The 17,861-nt window shown below is 41.3% G+C and overlaps 1 protein-coding gene across 1 annotated transcript in view; it reads right to left on the reverse strand.

Moving 5' to 3' along the window:
* The window catches only part of LOC142749515 (very-long-chain 3-oxoacyl-CoA reductase-like), a 39,040-nt gene extending 22,846 nt beyond the window's left edge, over positions 1-16,194 (reverse strand). The window contains exons 1-3 of the mRNA XM_075857630.1: positions 15,987-16,194; positions 13,030-13,076; positions 3,450-3,525 (exon numbers count right to left, since the gene is read on the reverse strand). Coding sequence (XP_075713745.1) covers positions 3,450-3,525; positions 13,030-13,076; positions 15,987-16,155 — 292 coding nt within the window. The 5' untranslated portion in view covers positions 16,156-16,194. The remainder of the gene's footprint in view (positions 1-3,449; positions 3,526-13,029; positions 13,077-15,986) is intronic.
* Between the last annotated feature and the right edge of the window lie 1,667 nt (positions 16,195-17,861).

Raw genomic sequence — 17,861 nt, forward strand, 5'->3', positions numbered from 1 at the left:
AGTTAGCAATGTGAACAATACCGATACTTATACTCACCTACACACACACAAACAACCACACACAAACATATACACAAACACATATAAACACACACCCATATATTACACAAACACACACATAAACACATATACACACACACATATACACACACATATACACACACATATACACACACATATACACACACATATACACACACACATATACACAAACACATGTACACAAACACACCCATATATACACAAACATATACACAAACATATATACACACACACACACATATATACACAAACACACACACATATACACAAACACACATGTATACAAAAACACACACAAACATATACACACAAACCTATACACATATGCACAAACACACCCATATATACACAAACACACACACACACATATACACACACACATATTCATACATATACACAAATACACCCATATATACACAAACACACACATATACACACACACACATATACATATACAAAAACACACAAACATATACACACAAACATATGCACAAACACACCCACATACACACACACACATAAACACACACACAAACATATAAACAAACACACATATACACACAAACATATACACAAACACATGTACACAAACAAACCCACATATACACAAACATATACATATATACACAAACACACCCATATATACACACACACACACATATACACAAACACACCCATATATACACAAACACACACACATAAACACACCAAAAAAGCACACACACATATACACACAAACATATACACATATACACACAAACATATGTACACAAACACACCCATATATACACAAACACATACACAAACCCACACATATACAAAAACACACACACACACAAACATATACACAAACACACCCATATATACACACACACACAAATATACACAAACACAAAAATATACACAAACATATACACACAAATACACCCATATATACACTCACACATAAACACACACACATATACACAAACACACCCATATATACACAAACACACACACACACACACACACACACTTACCTTTAGCGGAGCGCAGACTTCTCGCGACGGGTGCCTTCCACTTCATCTCCTTGCATCTCCTGCGCATGCGCCGAGATGCGCCGAGATGCGCGTTCATGAGTAAATGACATCCTCTGCTCCGGACGCAGAGGATGTCATTACGCATGCGCGGCCACCGCTAAAGGTAAATAGCGGTGGCCGGGAACCTAGGCAACGAGCAGGATACAAAGAGGGACCGACCGCAACTTCAATCAACGATATCAAGAAAACGACATCGCTGGACGACGGACAGGTAATTAGAATTCTTCTTATTTTTACATGGGGGAGCTTTATAGCTCGATTTATCAACTTGGGACAACCCCTTTAAGGTCAGGGTCGGCTTGAAGAATAGGCCAATGTTTTTGCAGTATTTTAAAAATCTGAGGAGAACATACATCATAATTACCTATACATCTAATTAGAGGTACTGATGAAACATTTTCCTTCCCTCTTCCATAGAGTAGCTCCCCTCTAGTGTTGGCTCTAGCTCTGGCATAAGCTCTATGTAGAGGCTTTTTAGGGTACCCGTGTGCGCAAAGTTTGTCATACAATTTGTCACATTCATATTGGAAGGACTTCTCATCGGAGCAGTTTCGCTTCGCTCTGAGATACTGCCCTATGGGAATACCCTTTTTCAGGACCGAAGGGTGGAAACTTTCTCAATGTAGGAAACTGTTAGTAGCAGTAGTCTTCCAATAGATATCAGTGTGAACACTGCCACCAGGGTCCAGCGAGATTTTGAGATCCAGGAAATTGATTTCTTTCTCATGTATTTTGTGGGTAAATTTCATCCCAATGTCATTGATGTTGAGAATCTCCATGAAATCTAAGAAAAGTGACATGTCCCCATCCCAGAAAATAAGAATGTCATCAATATAACGGCCCCAAAATAAAGTATTGTGCCTGCCAGGGAACTGGGTCCTCCTTTTCTTTTTGTTAGATATCATGCCTTGTGAGCTGCAACAAAATGTATGCCATTGTTGCTAACCACTAAATGTATACATCTTACAACACTATTATTAAAATCCCCAATGTGAACCCTTTAAACTAAATAATAGTCTAATAGTCTTGCTGCTGTTTTATCTCACTACACTTTAACCCATTGTTATGTTGTAAATAATTTAGGCTTCGTTCACATCTGCGTCAGAACGGAACCCTGACTGGAACAAACTGAAACCATAGGCTTGCATCACCATTGATTTCAATGGTGACAGATCTGATGCAAATGGTTTCTGTTTGTCTCCGTTCTGCAAGGTTTCCGTCGTTTTGACGGAAGCAATACCGTAGTATGGTATTGCTTCCATCGAAACGACGGAACCCTTGCACAACAGAGACAAAAGGAAACCATTTGTACCGGACCCATCACCATTGAAGTCAATGGTGATGCATACTGAAACATATGGTTTCGGTTTGTTTCAGTCATTGTCCCGTTCTGACGGGAAAACTCAGACGGAAACACCTGAACGGAGCCCTGACGCAGATGTGAACGAAGCCTTACATTCCGGCATATGCATTTGGTTTCATAGGGTCAACTGTGTATTTATGACGTCACTGTACATATATATCGATTTTTACTATTATTTATATACTTTAATAACCTGTATTTTTTCAAGATGTTGGTTTATTCATTAACAAAAGTCTAACCACACACAGGTATTTTATCAACTTCCCTGGTTAACTTGTAATAATTAATTTATGAGGTTAACCATTCATTACTTATACCAGGGAGGGATAGTTTATACCGTTTATAAATGCAGCCATGTTCTTAACTGGCGTCGCTTATCACAGGGATTCTACTTTAAGAACTGTAATTCCTTAGCGCTTTTCACATTTTTGTTTGTGGTTAGACATTTAGGCTATGTTCACACGGGGTATTTTGCCGAGTTTTTTGACGCGGAAACCGCGTCGCAAAACTCGGCAGAAACGGCCCGAGAACGCCTCCCATTGATTTCAATGGGAGGCGTCGGCGTCTTTTTCCCGCGAGCAGTAAAACTGCCTCGCGGGAAAAAGAAGCGACATGCCCTATCTTCGGGCGCTTCCGCCTCGGACCTCCCATTGACTTCAATGGGAGGCAGGAGAAAGCGTATATCTCGCTGTTTTATGCCCGCGGCGCTCAATGGCCGCGGGCGAAAAACGGCGCGATAATTGCCGCGAAAATCGGCGTGCAGGGAGAGGAATATCTGCCTCAAAGTTCCAAACGGAATTTTGAGGCAGATATTCCTCCCCCAAAATACTCCGTGTGAACATAGCCTTAGATACCATCATATATATATTATATACATTAGTAATAAAAATATTATAGTGTTTCATTGTTTATTTAATTTTTGTTTGAAGAATTTACTTCTCGTCCATGTTAAACTGTGAATTTACCTATCTCCGCAGCCACTCTTTTCAGTTTCTCCATCGTTAGGCTTATCAAGACAACATCCAGGCCTCGCTTTGCAAGCTGCGAATTAAAAAAGAGAAAAATTTCTGGACACACTATACATATGATAGTTCATTTTATCATACATATGGTGATATATATATACTTTTTTAAACTCATTTTATTGAAGGAGATACATAAACACAGAAATCAAAAGGAGCTTCTGGGCCCCCGCACAGCGGACAAGCCCAGTAGGAATGCAAAATTGCGTGTTACAATATAATTCCAGCAATACATGGCATTACAGTAAATCAGAAACATGAACAGAAATAAGAAAACATATCACATACAGTGCATGACATTCTGTTTCCGCTCGGAAGAAGCTACACACTACTATATCGAAGAGACAAAAAATCCATCAAGATCCAAAACATAGCAGGCAGATATAAAGGAAATAATAAGGCCCAACTACAACCATAGGCCATAAGGTACCCAGAGGGAGAGACAAATAATATTATTGCAGAGCTCCTAGATAGAAATTGCTCTAAGAGCTGACGATAATGCAGTGCTAGAATAAGACGTAATATCAGAGTTACACCAGCGATCGCACACGCAGTGGAATTTATCAGGGCACCCTCTGTTAATGTAAACAATCCGCTCATAAGGTATCATAGAATTTATTAGTCCTATCCACATAGATTTAGTAGGGGATCTAGAATTCATCCATCTAATGGCTATTACCTTTCGAGCCATAAAGAATGTTTCCCTAAGGCACGTGCGAATAGAAATAGAACAGATCTCCTCCTCTACTAACCCAAATAAGCAAGTCCCCAGATCCAGTCGAACTGGGACATCCAATACCCGGGAAAACAAATCAGTAACTTCGGTCCAAAAATCCTGAAACACAGGACAGTCCCATATCATATGATGAAAATCTGCAGGCTCATAGAGTCACCTGTGACAATTGCGATTCGATCTTCTACCCATTTTATAAAGACAGACCGGGGTAAGATAACTCTGGTGTATGATATACAGCTGTATAAGTTTGTTGTTAATAGCAGGAGATACGAATCTATGCGATTCTAAAAGACTCGATCTAGAGTCCTCATCTAGGGATGGAATCAATGTCTGCCACCTATCCATTGCCGGGAAAGCTGCTTTATTCGCCTTTGCGTGGAGAAGGAAAGAGTAAATGGATGAAATCAATCCCCCAGGGCCCTGTGACCTAATAATTCCAATCAAGGGATAGGTGGAAATAAGAATATCCCTGCCACTAAACTGAGTCTGCAGTGAATGGCGTAATTGCAGATATTTATAGAAGGCCCGTCTTGGAACCTGGTAAGTCTCCTCAACCTGGGCGTAGGAGAGCATAACATTATTTTCAAATAGGTCACCCACAGTAACCACCCCCAGGGTCGACCAAAATGCATCATCCTGTGAGTGACTTAACTGATCAAGCCCTATATTCTGCCATAGAGGCATTTCAGCTATAATCTGGTCTTGCCAGGAGATCTTAAGTGCCGCCATCCAAACATTACGAGCTACTTTATGAACTAGTAAGGATCACCTACCAAGTGAAATTAAAGGATCCAGCACAGGCCATAATTTAGGTAAACTCAAGTAACTTGCCAAACAGTGCTTCAAACCCCTTGGTTTCATCAGAGGACAGCCAGGAGGCCATATATTTGAGCTGACCAGCCAGATAATATAAATACAAATCAGAAAGAGCCAAACCCGCTAAATCCCTAAGCCGTTGCAATTTTGCCAATTGTAATTTAGATTTAGAAGATCCCCATATAAACGTAATAATTTGCGACTCTATATCTTTGAACAATGACCTAGGAATATACACAAATATATGCTGCAAAACATAGAGACACTTGGGTTGAACCACTATCTTGATAAGGTTGATACGACCTGCCACAGAAAGAGGTAGTCCCGACCAAATCCTAAATTTATCTAGAAACAAATGGATCAAAGGATCAACATTTGCCTGCACCATGTGAGCGTCTAATCTAGTGATATGAATGCCCAAATATTTAAAGCTAGAAACCACTCTCAAGCCAGACACCAAAGAACCAACCATAACATTCCTGAGCGGGGAGAAGTACATCAGACACAACTTGTCCCAATTAATAGATAGGCCAGAAAATTGTCCAAACAGTTTAATTATTGTCATTGCCGTATCCAAGGACGTATCAGGAGAAGACATGAACAGCAACAGGTCATCAGCATATAATGCCACACGGTGCTCTACAGAACTTAGGGGTATACCTCTAAAGACCACATCAGATCTAAGTAAAATAGCCAGAGGTTCCACAGCAATAGCAAATAATAAAGGGGATATTGGACAACCCTTTCTGATACCCCGTGCCAGATTAAAGTATGGAGAGAGCTCTCCATTTAAAAACACAGCCGCTCTGGGATGTAGATACAATAATGCAATCCATTGACAAAACACAGGACCAAAGCCAAACCCACGCAGAATATGAAGTAAATATGGCCACTCAATGGAGTCAAAAGCCTTGGCCGCATCCAAAGAGGCCAAAGCCCAGTCCTCACCCTGTCGTGATGCAATCTGCGAGACAATTTGGACTCTGTGTAAGTTGTCTGATGTACTTCTCCCTTGTATAAACCCAGCCTGATCAGGGTGAATGATAGAAGGCATAATGCCATTAAGCCTATTTGCCAAGACCTTCGTCAAAATTTTATAATCAACGTTAAGTAACGCTATGGGCCTATAGGAAGAGCAATCCAATGGATCCTTATCTGGCTTAAAGGAAAAGTGTCATCACAATTTTTTTTTTAATATGTTAAAGATGTTAGTGCTTTATTAAAAACGTTTATATTTATTTGTGTGTTTGTGTTTTACTTTTTCTTATTTTTACACTTTTTCTTCCCTATGGGGGCTGCCATTTTTTGTTCCATTTCTGTATGTGTCGATTAACGACACATACAGACATGGAATACGGCAGCCACAGTCCCATAGGGACTGCGAACGGGTCCCGTCCCATCCACTTCTGTGTACGCCGTCTGTGTGGGAACTGCGCATGCGCCGCTCCCACACAGTCCAATTTGAAATTGGCGCCGTCCGGTGCCATTTTCCTGTGGACCGGAAGTCGCGGCCGGACAGTAAGATTACTACTTCCGGTCGCGGCTTCCGGACTTGTGCACTTGGACCAGCGGCAGCAGACGGAGCGGACGGGCCGGAGGGAGCCGCGGCGGCAGGAGCAGGTAAGAGATTTCAATGTATGTTCGTGTTTGTGTACGTTTACTACTGTATGTAAACCTACTACACTGTGTGTTACCTCAAAAAATGGCGACACACAGTGTAGGAGGTTAGACCGTTCAAACCCCTCGTTTATCCCGGCACTAGCCAGGATAAAGGAGGGGGGGGGATGCTGAGAGCGAGGGCTTTTTACCCAATTTTGCAATGCTGCAATTTTGGGAATAGCTCCATTTAGTGACCAGCAATGGGAAATATTATAAATTAGAATCTAATTTATAATATTTCCTGACTCGTGAAAAAAATAAAAAAAATTTGAACAATGTTTAATCACCTACACACTAAATGTTTAATTAAAAAAAAACAAACATGTTTTTCTGGCAACACATTCCCTTTAAGTATCACCACTACTGTGGCCTCATAAAATGAATCAGGCAGGGAACCCGCTAACAAAGACGCATGGTAAGTATGAAGGAGTTCTGAGAACAACTGTTCTTGGTATCGCAGGTAAACCTCCAAAGGTATGCCATCCAGCCCCGATGCTTTCCCCCTAGACATATCTTTCACTGCCTCAGCAATCTCTTTTATAGTGATCATGCTATCAAGTAGAAGTCTCTGTTCACTAGTTATGGAAGGACAGGTGATAGACTTACAGTATACACTTAACTCTTCTGCTGTCTTAGTAAACCTAGAAACATATAAGTCTTTGTAAAAATCAGAAAATGCAGAAACTATATCAGACGTAGAGGTGAGAATAATACCGGTAGGGCTTTTGATCTTTAAAATAGCTGGAGAGGAAGTATTCTGATGGACTAAGTGTGCTAACAAACTACTAGATTGGTTACCCTGTTCAAAGTATTTCTGGTTAGTGAAAAACATACGCTTACTTTTTTCAGTCAAATATAGCAAATATTGCCTACCCGCCTGTAACCAACTAACCCTAATACTATCTGATGGATCAGAGATTTAAGTATCTTCCAATACTTTGCAAGAGTTAGCCAAGTCCTTCTCCCTTTTAACAGACTCCCTTTTTATATAGGAGATAGAGGACTGAAGACAGCCCCTCAGATATGCCTTCAGTGGATCCCAGTAAGCTGAGTGAGTTGAACCATTCATGTTGCCCTGTATATATATTTGGAGTTGATCAGGGATGCGATCCTGCTGAGTAAATTGGGTCAACCAAAATGGGTGTATTTTCCTGCATATGCAACCCCTACTCTGGTCAGTGTCCAATCTAGCCATTATAGGAGAATGATCAGAAAATGCACGAGGTAAATGTTCTATAGAGTGAAGCACTGAACACGTCGTTACATTACCGCAAATGTAGTCAATACGGGATAGCAAATTCCTCCCCGGGGTATTACAGGTATACTAGAGGACATCAGTCCAAAGATACCTATAAAGATCATACCAGCCAACCTCTTCTAAGAATGATAATAAGGGAAGAGGCCTAGATAAAGATTGAGGATCAATCACTGCACCCAATCTAAATCTATCCATTGTAGGGTTGGCTATAGTATTATAATCCCCCATGCAGATAACCTTGGCTTGAGGATAAGCTGATGCAAAATTAGCTGCCTCATATAAGATCGCAAGGGACTGTGCAGGAGGAATATATATGCCCAGGAGAACAAAACGCTGACACTAAATCCAGGCATGTACAAAAATATATCTACCCTCGGTGTCTTTCTTCATAACCCCAGGTTCCCATCTCAGGGATTTATGAACAAGTAAAGAAATCCCCCTGGAATACGAGGAATACGTGGCATGCGCTGACCATTGTAACGACGGCTTCCCCCTTAACTTAATTGTATCTGGCATTAAATGCGTTTCCTGCAAACATATAACTTGTGGGCCACGTGCCCGGATCTGAGAAAAAACTTGATTGCGTTTACGTGTCTCTCCCAAACTTCGCACATTCCAAGACAGAACACTTAAGGACATCATGCACCGCTAAATGAAATGAACCCTAAATAAAAATAAAAAATAAACAACAAAACGAAAATAAAAAAAGGGGATTTCCCTTTCAAAGCTAGAGGATATGTCTAACTAAGAGAAATTGTATATCTACACTGAAACACGGGGGTAGTATGTGTGAAACTGGAAACCCTACGCAGACTATTTCTCCGTACACCAACACCCAGCATCTCCAACCCGTACAAAACAGGTATATAAACACATTATAAAAGAACCCGCAATAATAGAAATGTGACCGCATCGGTCATGAGAGACTCGTCCCCCAATGGTCGTCTCACGGGACGAGGAACAACAAGTCGCCCCAGGACAGGCACACAAACCCGCCCAGGGACAACCCAGAGTCCCCCACCACAAGCAACGATATAAACAGAAAGAAAAACGGCATAAATAGTATACATATAATAGAAGCATGTCAGATACGCATACAGTTACCAAAAATCAGCAAGCCGGATCACAAACGAAAATATCACATTGATGTAGTCATAAGGGCAAAACTTAGCTCCTCAAAAGTCACCATGTCACCATGACAACGTCCCAGAAGACCAGGTAGCAAAACAATAATCACGGTCTTGTTTCTTGAACATTTCGCCTATTCAGCCAGTCCTCAGCCTCTCCCGGGGTGTTGAAGAAAATGGATCTGTCATGATGAACAACTCGGAGCCATGCCGGAAAGACCATGGAATACTGGATCTGAAGATCTCTCAGCCGCCTCTTAATTCCAACAAAAGTAGCACAAGCTTTCTGAAGTGCAGCAGAGAAATCTGGGAAAATCATGACCGTGGCGGTGTTATGAGTGATCTGGCCCTTTTGGCGCGCAGCTTTCAAAATGGCATCTCTATCTTTACTACTGAGTAATCGAACCAACATGGGTCTTGGCATCGCACCTGGCGGGGGTGTTCTGGCAGGAACACGATGCACCCATTCAACCGCATAAGCGGTAGACAGCGTAGCATCAGGTAACGTATCTTTGAGCCATTGCTCCATAAATGTCCCAGGATCCTTGCCCTCAGTACGTTTTGGCAAGCCCAGGATACGAACATTATTCCGGCGCATCCTGTTCTCAAGCTCATCTGATCTTTGTGCCCATGAATCTGCTGCCCTTTCCAGGGCCCCGATTTGCCGTGCCACTGGGGCAGAGTCATCCTCTATTTCAGAGATCCGAGTTTCGGTATCACGCACACGGTCTCTTAATTTATGAAGGTCCTGACGCATCAAGCCAACGTCCACCTTGACCTCATCAATTTTAGAGGTAAGAGAAGTAGTAGACTCACGAATAGCAGTCAGAAGCTGAGCTGTGACTTGCTTCAACGAGGGTTCCGACTCCTCATCACCTGGAGAATCCGCTTCATCATGCTGCTGCACAGGAGGAGCGGCGCCATGTTGGCTACTCGATCTCGCAAACTCCTTGAGGCGGTCAGTAGCCGCCGAATGGCGTGTCTTGCTCATTCTAGTACCTCCTCTACTATGCCTTCTAGTCCAAGGAATGTTTGCGGGAAGTTTACGGCAGGATTACCTAAGAAAACACTGGAGCCGGGACGGAGCTCTTACAGCATGCGGCTGCTCATGGCGAGTTACCCACGCCCCACATATGGGGATATATTATTAAAATGATCCAAAACAAGTAAATAGAATACAATTGAGGAGGGTATGCCATGGACGGATGTGTGTACTGATGTGTGCCTTGTCACACTGTGATCACCAACTAAACAGATTCAATTTCTCTACTCAGAAAATGAAAGCCAAGATTCATCATGCCTTCTCATTGAGCTACTGGTGATGCTGGACAGCTTTATTGCTAAATCTATTATCTAGGTTCTGTTGATTCCTGCTTCTTGATGTTATGGAATCACCAGTAGAGCAATTACCAGGGTGGAAGTTTATTGAATTGCTAGGTGAGGGATTCCCCAAAGGCTGCTACTGGAGACTGTCAGGAAAAAGCGTGCAAGTAAATAAGCAACCCCAAATCCATCACAACTCTGATCAACAGAATCTAAGGCTACTCTATGGTTTTCGCCAGAGCCTACCGGAAGACTGGTTGGACTTTGCAGCATAGAACACAGGTTGTTTTAACAGAGTTCAGTGTTGGATAAGAGGTGCAATGCAGCAATACCAGAGCAGATAACAAGACAGCCCAAGGGTAAACAGAGAGTCCAAATCACAAAGCTAGTGAATATCAGGGATTTCAAAGGTCAAAACCAGCCGGGAGCAGAATGTCCAAATCAGCAAGCAAAGGGTAATCCAGAGACAAGCCGAGGTCCAGTTCCAAAAAGAGCAAATATTCAAAGGTACAGGGTATAGTCAGCAGCTTGATCCAACACATGGAGACAAGGAAAATCACAAGCAAAGAAAACAGAACCAACCCAGATTTAAATATGAAGAATTTTAGAAGAAAAATCCTCAGCACATCCACATTTAGAAAAATTTAAAAAGAGCTTTATTTAGACATAATGTAAAAGTCCATAAGAGACAGGTAGGACGTGTTACCGCTAACGCATTTAGAACAAAGAGTTCTTACTCATAGCACGAGTAAGAAAACTTTGTTCGAAATGCGTTAGCGGTAACACGTCCTACCTGTGTCTTATGGACTTTGATATTATGTTGAAATAAAGCTCTTTTTAGATTTTTCTAAATGTGAATGTGCTGAGGATTTTTCTTCTAAAATTCTTCAAATTACTGGATCCTTGCCTGCCTGCAAGCCCACTTCTTCCGACTGCACTCCAACTGAGGAACTACAGATCCCAGGACAACCTATTGGGTGAGCACACCTGAAGCTTCCATTGCTGCTATTTGTTTTTGTTCACCAGATTTAAATACTCCACCCTTCAAGCGGATAGGAAGAAAGACAGAGAAGTGGAATAGGCTCAACAACTAAAACCAGAACCGCCCAGAAGCTAGACTAGTTGTAATGGTAATCTTAAAGGGACGGACATTTCCTAAATCTAGGTCACTCATCGGGAGCAGAGATCTGTAACCCTACAGGGGTGATATTATTAGAGATGTTTTAATACCTAATACCTAATTAATACCCAGTAGATATTTCATATAGGACCATACTTGATATAGGAAAACACATAATGAAATTTTTTTTTTACAGGGAGCAACGTTTGGATAACCTGCTCCAATTGGATGGAAGATATTATTTTTTTTTTATGACCCAGCTGAAATATATATTTAAAGGGAATGTGTCGCTTTAATTTTGTGTTGTTTTAATTTTTTACATTTTTACACAAGTCAGGAAATATTATAAATTAGATTCTAATTTATAACATTTCCATGTGCTGAGCACTAGAGGGAGCAGTTCCCAAAATTGCAGCATGGTCAATGTGCTAAAGCAACCTCATTGCTTTATGCTGCAAATTTGGGGTAGACACACTCTCTAGTGTCCTCACACAATCCCCCTCCCTTATTCTGGCTAGTGCCAGGAGAAGGAGGGGTTTGAATCTTCAAACCTCCTGCACTGTGCAGTCGCTCAGAAAGTGCCTTCCGTGTGCCTTCAGTTTTTTTGATGGCCCCATTGACTTGCATGGGCCTCACGGTCACGGAATCTCGGACCAAAGTAGGACATGCTCTACTTTTGATCGGAACGGAGCAACGGGACCGTCAAAAAAACTGAAGTGTGCATTGCCCCATTGAAATGAATGAGTCAGGGTGCTAGCCGTCAGAAAAACGGCTAGCACCCTGAAGAAAAAGACTGAAGTGTGCATGAGGCCTTAACCTTTTTTTGTAATTTATTTTTTCCTGCAAAGAGTATTAAGGGAACTCTGTATTAAGAGCCTTTAAAAGGAGAGACAAAAAGCGACACGAGAGTAAAAGGGGTCAAAACAGGAAAATAACACCAAAGTTATGGACGACAGACAGGACTAAGACAGGTACAGGTACAATAGGGGAGGAGGTCACCATAAGAATAAATACAGATTAAATGAGGTTATCCAAGGTTGCCAGATTTAGTAACATTTTTACACTTTGTCATTAACAACAACAATTTGTCATTAATAACGTGAAAAGGCGACGCTTCAGAAGAACTACCGCTAACGGCTGATGTAGAAATACTATACGCCGGTCGTTAAGGGATTAATTGGTATTCTGTTAGCAACAAAATACTATACTCTATGTTACACCACCACTTTTGCTCTTCCATTGTGTCTATAGCTTTTAAATGTACGTATCTTTATCCATGTAGGGTAAAATCCTGTCTGTTATTAAACACACAAGGCTCAATAAAAAGAGGCGAGCAGGTGAACTGTAAATGTTTTTATATATCATCAGTCTTCTTCATTATGTGTTCTTTCACTAATTAAAACTTACCCATGTTATTATGTCTCTTGTACTATTACCACCTCCATCACCAATGTAACTGGTATATCCCCGCACCGAACACTTACCTCCAGAGCATATGCTTTCCCTATTCCATCAGCAGCACCGGTCACCACTGCAAAACAAAAAGAGAAAATGAGAAACTGAACAAATCCTTATATAATACAATACACTAACCATAGCTTCAGCGTGGCGTGTTGCTATCAGAATCCATTTAGTTTATGATGCACACATGGCTATTTCTCTACTAGTTTATCACCATTCTGTATTTTCCTGCAAATTCTTGTTTTTTAAACAATTGTGAAATGACAAAAGATAATCAAAATAATGACACAATTCAATCAGCAAGCTTTCAACCAGGTTTAGTTTTCCAATGTGCATTCCTAAAGGGAACCTTTCATCACAATTTTGTCTACCAAATGAGCCCAGCATTTGGTAGGTCACTTAAAACCATGTGCACAAATACCTTTGTCTGCCTTCCTAGCATCTTATTTTTTGATAAAATCACTTTATACCTATGTATGTAAATGAGTTCTAGTTTTCCTTGCTTGAGTCCTCTGTGGCGGCACTTCCGGGCGTGCTGCTGACAGCGCGGTGCATGTGCTGTAGGCCGATGAGAACGTTGTTCACAGCAGGGAGTGTACTGTGCATACACCGGAGAGAAAAGTACGATGCAAGATGTTTGCAAAGGTAAAGGTGACCTTGCCAAAGTCCGGCCCTATCAATCATGAGGAAGAGGAAGGAGCTGATCAGGCTAAAATGCTGAGACCAGTAGCACTTGCTGGGATTGAGACCGCCCACGTGGGACTACAAAGCAAATTCACATACAGCTATAAACTGATTACCATGGGCAATTGGCTACTGTGATGGTGGATGACCAGCACTTGAAGTGAAGAGTGACTACCCTTTTAAATTATTGAAGTATAAGCCCCTTAGCCAGAAGCAGGACTTAACAGAGGTAGAAAAAAGGCAGACCTGGGGGCCTTCATTAGTCCCCCCGGCTGCCATGACAGCCATTGGCACCCCGCGATTGCGTCAAAGGGGGGCCAATGTGCTGTTAGAGGGGGCCGCCCCTCTGTCTAATGGCTTAGATGCCACAGTTGATATTGACCGTGGCATCTAAGTGGTTAACTGGTCAGGAACAGGCCGCGGCATTTAAGAGGTTAAACGGTGATCTCTGTTCCCGGCCGTTAGTGCGAGGAGTCATCTGTAATACACAACTGATACCCGCAGCTTAGGGAGCAGGCTTAGCGCGTGAGCCCACTCCATACTTCAACCCCTGCACCAGCAGGTACGGATACGTCCTGGTACTTTAACGGGTTAAAAAAATAACGAAAAAAAAACAAACAACAAGCACGCAGTATGAAATATGTTAATGAAGGTCCATCACCCAGTGTAACCATTTTAAAAAGTTCTTCACACAGGGTGCATTGACCTCTAGAAGAGTGAAATGGCAGTACATACTAATTCCTTAAAGCGGTTGTCCACTTTGGAGAATCCCTACTTGTTACACGGGTCCTTTGAAAATGTGCTGTTCACAAAGTGTCCCTGGAAATCTGTCTTCCCATATTGTTGTGGGCAAACTGTTAAATGACAGGCTATGATGAAATAATGCTAATGAACTCATGATAATAATTGGAACATTGGTCTTCCATTAAAAACTGAAGAATTAAAAAACACATATGTGCAAATAGATTTTACTTCAGTTATAATGATTTTTCTAATAGGAAAATCACCCTGATCATAGCAAACATAATAATGATGACCCTAAATGAAAAATGCTGATAATTTTTAAATGCCACAAAGATACAGTAGCGATAGCAATTTGCCACCATGAATATTTTTTCAGCAGGTCTGATAATATTAAAAACAATAATTGCTTTTCCTCTACATCATAATTTTTTATTTAATTGGTCAAATTACCAGCTACTTTAATTGGGCTTCCCACTACTGTGAAATCTAAACTATAGAATAAACCATCAGGTGTCCTTTGTAATAACAAGGAAAATAGGAGCTTAGGTCGTATCTAGTATGCACCTGAATGTGTACATTGGCCAGATGCAGCAGAAGGGAATCCTGATAAGTTTCTTCCGTGATCAGAAATGTTATACTATGGAGGTCACAATACCTCAATGTGTTGCCATATGAAAGACAGAAGTCAATAGTAACTAAAATTGTGTCTGTGTATAAAAAGCTGTTTAAAAACCTGTGTACTGTCCATGTACCATACGAATAACAATTTTCTACACTAAACTGGTAGCAAGGAGCACTGATACCCGTATGGAACACCATATGTAACTGATACAGAAGTACGTGGAACTGTTACGGCATCCGCACAGAACAAAATACAGTATTATACAGAACTCCACTACTGCAGTTCATTTTTCATACGGTTATCCTCAAGAGGCATTAAAGGGGTATTCTCCTCTTATAAAGTGATGGCATATCTCTTGGACCCCCACCAATCCTGAGAATGAAGGGGGTACAGCACTGATTTAGCACTGCGACCCCTTTACTGTTTTTCCCTGCACAGCGGTGCCCGGGCTATTCATGTGAATGGGGTCGACTGCAGTTCCCTGAACAATCGGGTAGCTAGAAGCGGCACTGTACAGGGAAATCACCTCCTACAGTCTCAGAATTGGTGGGTGTCCCAGAGAAGAGGGCCCCTACCGATCATAAAGTGATGGCATATCTTAGCGATTTTATAGGATGGAAATAACTCTTTAGGCATATTAATAATCGTACGACATGATGACTATGTGGCTGCCAAGGTTCAAACAGGTAAATGGCTAAAGAGCAACTTGTTTTATCAAGATTTTTCTAAAGCTCCAGAGAAAAAAGACAAGTATACATGCGTAGTAACAGAAGCAGCAAAGCTTAGTACACCATATACTTCATGCAAGCCCTGTCGTGTACCACAGTACTACATGGCATTGGAAGCTGTCACCAACACTGCATGACATACAAAATAAATTCCTGTCATGAAAACAATACATAGAAAGTACATAATAGAACTTCTCACTACCTGCCCAGCGTCCATACTGTGTGAGGTTCATTCTCCACCACCAGGATACAACATGGTTTCTTATCCCGCATACTGCCTTCCATGCATGTGTAATTACTATATAAGCTGCTACAAGTATGCCAAACAGGGTGAAGCCCTGTGTGCACAGACAGGACTCCTCTCCTGCCATACTGCCACCGAGTACAGGGTAGAGACATGCCAGGAAGTTCCAGGGAAGGACCTCCTCTCTATGTAAATAACATTAGATAGTACCCTCTTATCTCTGTCAGACATTCCATGATCTCATATTACTAACAAGCATATAAATGATGTGACACCGATCAATATGAATAGGGGCATACTAAAAAGAATTCCACTTAAATATAATAAAAAAAATTAGAAGGGAAAAGATGTGTTCATATTCTAAAATATCTCACTCCTACAGATTTTGTGACTAGTGACCAGTCACAGGTACTTTTCTGTGTTTTATTTGTGGAATGACGAGTAATGAAGATTATTTATTACAGAATTGCAGCTGTTTTTATTGAATGTCAAGAACAAATTCATGATAAGTCCTTTGCATACAGTATTAACTACCCCATAGTTGAACTTTACTACTTTGTTATATCAGCAGAATAAACTGATATTTCATATAACAGTGTTGGCTCTGATCACACTTGCATCGTGGTTACTGTTTATAACGGAAACCACGACGCATAACCGGTTCAGTCACACGACGGATACCACCAGCGCCTAATGCACCCATCTGACTTACATGCAGCATTATTTTTCCCATCAAATTTTTGGGAATCTGCAATGGATGATCCGGTCGGAGACTCCAAAGCAGATGTGTACAGAGCCTAAAAGCTACATGGGTTGCATGAATATACTTTTTCAGGATTCTCTTTGTAAACCTCAGCAAGCCTCAGGCTGGGTTCACACACCCTATTTACGGACGTAATTCGGGCGTTTTAGCCTCGAATTACGTCCGAAAATCGGCTCCAAAGCGTCGGCACACATCTGCCCATTAATTTGAATGGGTTTTACGATGTACTGTGGTAATTTTTTTTACGCGCCGCTGTCAAAAGGCGGCGCGTAAAAAAGACGCCCGCGTCAAAAAAGTGCATGTCACTTCTTCAGACGTAAATTGAGCCATTTTCCATTGACTCCATGGCAAAACAGCTCCAATTACGTCCGTAATGGACGCAGCGAAAAACGCCTGCACATGCCATTACGTCTGAAATTACGGAGCTGTTTTCTCCTGAAAACAGCACCGTAATTTCAGCCGTAACGGAGGCTCCCGTGTGAACATACCCTTATGGTTATACCCTGATATTTTTCCGTTTTCCCCATTGGTAAAAATCATGGCAGGTTAAATTGTCTTGCAATATTTCCTGGAACTGCTTCTTTGTGAAAAGAGTGCTGCAATTCATTCGATGAAGCAGTGGTCAAGCTATATTCTGCTACATCTTAACTTTTTTTCTAGTTTTACAACTAATTTTGTAGCTTATGTCTTTCTTTTTTTATACAGTCGTATGAAATCTCATGAAGCAAGTATATTCTGCACAATGTATTCCTATAGTCTGTAACTGTCACAACAGTTGAAATTGTGGTTGTCGGACTACAAGATATCTGTACGTAGAGGGAGAATCATGGTAGAAGATTCAGGGCCACAGGAGGGAGAATCATGGTAGAAGAGAAGAGATATGACAGAGCATATATCAGGAAGGATTAGAAAGGGATAGTGGCAATAACCAATTCAATGAGGGCATATATGTTTGAATATACCCCCTGGGAGTGGAAATGTAGAAGTTCATTATTTAGTGGGCTATTGTTGATGTTTTGGATTTTAGTTACCCCAAAGTATAAGAAAAAGTAATTTTTTGCTTGAAATCT

This window comes from Rhinoderma darwinii, chromosome 3, assembly GCF_050947455.1.
Source record: "Rhinoderma darwinii isolate aRhiDar2 chromosome 3, aRhiDar2.hap1, whole genome shotgun sequence".
In the NCBI taxonomy this organism is placed as follows: domain Eukaryota; kingdom Metazoa; phylum Chordata; class Amphibia; order Anura; family Rhinodermatidae; genus Rhinoderma; species Rhinoderma darwinii.